The following is a 4006-nucleotide window of genomic DNA, read 5'->3' as shown; positions in this document are numbered from 1 at the left end:
AGAACATATTACTGTGCATGAGTAGCTGGAAATAGAAGGTGTTATCAAATTATCTGCCCTTAGCTTAGAAGGTTGACCGGTAGAGTCTGCCCCAGGCGAGACCTCACCGAGAGTCAGTTGCATTGACAGCGTTTGATGTTCAAAATAAATACTTTATACCTCATTGGAGGCTTGGGAAGAATTGACATCTATTATTAAACAAAGAAATTGGATTGGAAAGAAAAGTAAATCGGTTTGGGAAATTTTATCGAATCGAACTTTTTTTGTTTTTTTTGAATTAACAGACAAAAATGTCAAAGGGGTGAAGGAGATTTGATTAAAACATCCATGTTCAGGGTGAGTTGTCCACGCAACATGAGACGCGTCGGGGATTAATATACGGAGAGATCATATTGACAATACTATCATTCCCTTTTCTCATATGCTCTGACATTAAAACATACAAATTCCATTGTCGAAAATAGCTGTTACCATTAACCAAGCATCTTTCGTCTTTAATTAACTCCGATAATAAAAACTACACTTTCCATTGAGAGGATATTTCGCAATACAGCCGTCTCTACATAACTTAATTGAAGTCTTTGTTATACTTAGCAATGTACTTTAATACAAATGCCAAATAAATTTACAAAAACGTAATAGAAAGAGAGACCACGTGACAAATCTATTGAGGATACTGCACACGACACACAAACAAGCCAGACGTTGTGTATATATCGATCATAGTAGAGGCATTTTATCTATTAAACAATAAAACATATCTCCCTTCTCGTATACGTGGGCGTGATGTCAGAAATGCAAGTCTCTGGCAGCCTTTGTTCCTGATGTTCCACAGAGGAAAGGGTAGTTTTCACATATCTTGTAACTTCTGACATTAACTACTGTTAACATTCTCTTCCTTGATCTGTGATATTTGCTCGTACCAATGGTGAGTTGTTTTCCATTAACGGGATCCCGTGATACTGGAACCGATGTCAGCCTGTCTCTGAAGCTGTGTAGTTGGCTTAAGTAACTATTCGGGGCACCTGGTGTCCTGTTCAAGAGGTGTTGCTTCTTCCACAGGGGCATGACCTATCTTGCGCTGTAATGCAGATTGTGAACTTACACACTGTAGTGTATGCCGAGACATGTTGTATCGGTAAAGGTCATAAAGATTTTACAAGTACTGCGCAAGCTTTGCCTATTAATTATCCATATAACTGACACAGGAGATTAGGGATGGGGTGGCCTATTTGTGTGTGTTGTATTATATTTGACTGGTTCGGGTTACCCTGACATTGGGGTTGGGTGTGATTATGGTGAAGGGGGTCAGGGTGTTCTTAAGAAGTATAGTATAACTGGCCAATTTTTTATAACCCAAATATACTGGCAACAAATTGAAAAATGACAATTCTTAAATAGGAATAAAGAGTAAGAGATAACAGATAGGTCTCTACGCTTTATCGCTATTGCGATCACCGTACAATGGACTCGGCTTCAGTATATATTTCTTATGCTCGTGGAAATGTGTTTGTCGCTTATATTTACATTTGTTACTCGACTTGAGGGATTGGGGTGGTGGTGGAATTGGGTTAACGTCGCGTCCAAGATTATTGCACTTATATAGCGACGTGCTGTACGTGTGTGTGTATGGCTGCCTGTACTGGTCCGGACTGATGCCGATTGATAGTGCTAGCTCACTGAGATACCATACCTCAGTTTAACAGGAATACCCCACTCAGACACAGTATACTGACTCCGAGCCGACCAGTCCTTGTTTTAGCCCCTTAATGCCAAGCGCTGGACATGGTAACAACAAGTACCATCTTTTAACGTCTTTTGGTATGACGCGGCCGAGGATCGAACCCCAGACCTTCCGCTCTCCGGGCGGACGCTCTACCATAAGAACACGGAGGCGGTCTTGAGGGATTGGCGGTTAGAGAGATGAATTGGTTGAGACACTGGTAGGTTGCTGTGGTTGTGTTTGTGGAAAGACGTGGCTGAGGGACTGGTAGGGTGTTGTGTTCAGCAGTTCGGGGTTGAGGGGCTGGTTGGGCGTTGTGTTCAGCAGTTGGGGGTTGAGGAGCTGGCTGGGTGTTGTGCTCAGCAGTTCGGGGTTGAGGGACTGGTAGGTGTTATGTTCAGCAGTTCGGGGTTGAGGGACTGGTAGGGTGTTGTGCTCAGCAGTTCGGGGTTGAGGGACTGGTAGGTGTTGTGTTCAGCAGTTCCGGGTCGAAGGGCTGGTTGGGTGTTGTGCTCAGCAGTTCGGGGTTGAGGGACAGGTAGGTGTTATGTTCAGCAGTTCGGGGTTGAGGGACTGGTAGGGTGTTGTGCTCAGCAGTTCGGGTTGAGGAGCTGGCTGGGTGTTGTGCTGAGCAGTTCGGGGTTGAGGGACTGGTAGGTGTTGTGTTCAGCAGTTCCGGGTCGAAGGGCTGGTTGGGTGTTGTGCTCAGCAGTTCGGGGTTGAGGGACTGGTAGGTGTTATGTTCAGCAGTTCCGGGTCGAGGGGCTGGCTGGGTGTTGTGCTCAGCAGTTCGGGGTTGAGGGACTGGTAGGTGTTGTGTTCAGCAGTTCGGGGTTGAGGGACTGGTAGGTGTTGTGTTCAGCAGTTCGGGGTTGAGGGACTGGTAGGTGTTGTGTTCAGCAGTTCCGGGTCGAGGGGCTGGCTGGGTGTTGTGCTCAGCAGTTCGGGGTTGAGGGACTGGTAGGTGTTATGTTCAGCAGTTCGGGGTTGAGGGACTGGTTGGGTGTTATGTTCAGCAGTTCGGGGTTGAGGGACTGTTAGGTGTTGTGTTCAGCAGTTCGGGGTTGAGGGACTGGTTGGGTGTTGTGTTCAGCAGTTCGGGTTGAAGGGCTGGTTGGGTGGTGTGCTCAGCAGTTCCGGGTTGAGGGACTGGTAGGTGTTATGTTCAGCAGTTCGGGGTTGAGGGACTGTTAGGTGTTGTGTTCAGCAGTTCGGGGTTGAGGGACTGGTAGGTGTTATGTTCAGCAGTTCGGGGTTGAGGGACTGGTAGGTGTTGTGTTCAGCAGTTCGGGGTTGAGGGGCTGGTTGTGTGTTGTGTTCAGCAGTTCGGGTTGAGGGGCTGGTTGGGTGGTGTGTTCAGCAGTTCGGGTTGAGGGGCTGGTTGGGTGGTGTGCTCAGCAGTTCGGGTTGAGGGGCTGGTTGGGTGGTGTGTTCAGCAGTTCGGGGTTGAGGGGCTGGTTGGGTGTTGTGTTCAGCAGTTCGGGTTGAGGGGCTGGTTGGGTGTTGTGTTCAGCAGTTCGGGTTGAGGGGCTGGTTGGGTGGTGTGTTCAGCAGTTCGGGGTTGAGGGACTGGTAGGTGTTATGTTCAGCAGTTCGGGGTTGAGGGGCTGGCTGGGTGTTGTGTTCAGCAGTTCGGGTTGAGGGGCTGGTAGGTGTTATGTTCAGCGGTTCGGGGTTGAGGGGCTGGCTGGGTGTTGTGTTCAGCAGTTCGGGTTGAGGGGCTGGTTGGGTGGTGTGTTCAGCAGTTCGGGTTGAGGGGCTGGTTGGGTGGTGTGTTCAGCAGTTCGGGGTTGAGGGACTGGTAGGTGTTATGTTCAGCAGTTCCGGGTCGAGGGGCTGGTTGGGTGTTGTGCTCAGCAGTTCGGGGTTGAGGGACTGGTAGGTGTTGTGTTCAGCAGTTCAGGGTCGAGGGGCTGGTTGGGTGTTGTGTTCAGCAGTTCGGGGTTGAGGGGCTGGTTGGGTGTTGTGCTCAGCAGTTCGGGGTTGAGGGACTGGTAGGATGTTGTGTTCATCAGTTCGGGGTTGAGGGACTTGTAGGGTGTTGTTGTTTACAGGTAGATCTTTTTGTTGTTAAAATTGGACGCCTATTGACGATGTTGCATGTCGGAGTAGGGTTCCTCGGACAGCTGATATTCCTCTACGTGATAGGCTGTGATCTTAAGCAAAGTGAACGTGTTTAAGGAGGGGAGTTGTGTGATTGGCTTGCGTGATGCTGAAGCAACTGTTGATGATGAGGCGCTGAGTAGCGTGATGAGAGCGATTTCTCCATCACTGAATCCAATA

General features: G+C 48.8%; 1 protein-coding gene across 1 annotated transcript; it reads right to left on the bottom strand.

Annotated features, from left to right (window-relative positions):
* Window positions 1-2159: 2159 nt before the first annotated feature.
* Window positions 2160-3735, bottom strand: LOC125384371 (platelet glycoprotein Ib alpha chain-like). Its single transcript, XM_048403403.1, has 2 exons — window positions 3600-3735; window positions 2160-2527 (listed from the first exon to the last, which is right to left on the bottom strand). The coding sequence occupies exons 1-2, from the start codon at window positions 3733-3735 to the stop codon at window positions 2160-2162; spliced, it is 504 nt and encodes a 167-aa protein (XP_048259360.1).
* Between the last annotated feature and the right edge of the window lie 271 nt (window positions 3736-4006).

This window comes from Haliotis rufescens, unplaced genomic scaffold, assembly GCF_023055435.1.
Source record: "Haliotis rufescens isolate VD_foot unplaced genomic scaffold, xgHalRufe1.0.p SCAF_3, whole genome shotgun sequence".
NCBI lineage: Eukaryota > Metazoa > Mollusca > Gastropoda > Lepetellida > Haliotidae > Haliotis > Haliotis rufescens.
Note: the sequence above shows the minus strand (reverse complement) of the source record. Positions and strands in the feature narration are given on the sequence as shown.

What these genes read in the sequence shown, in the direction of transcription:
- LOC125384371 (XM_048403403.1), bottom strand. Translation starts at nt 3,735, where the DNA reads ATGAACACAACATCCTACCAGTCCCTCAACCCCGAACTGCTGAGCACA. An exon ending in GCTGAACACAACACCTACCA is followed by an intron (nt 2,528 to 3,599) that starts GTCCCTCAACCC and finishes AACACCTACCAG; the next exon opens with TCCCTCAACCCCGAACTGCT.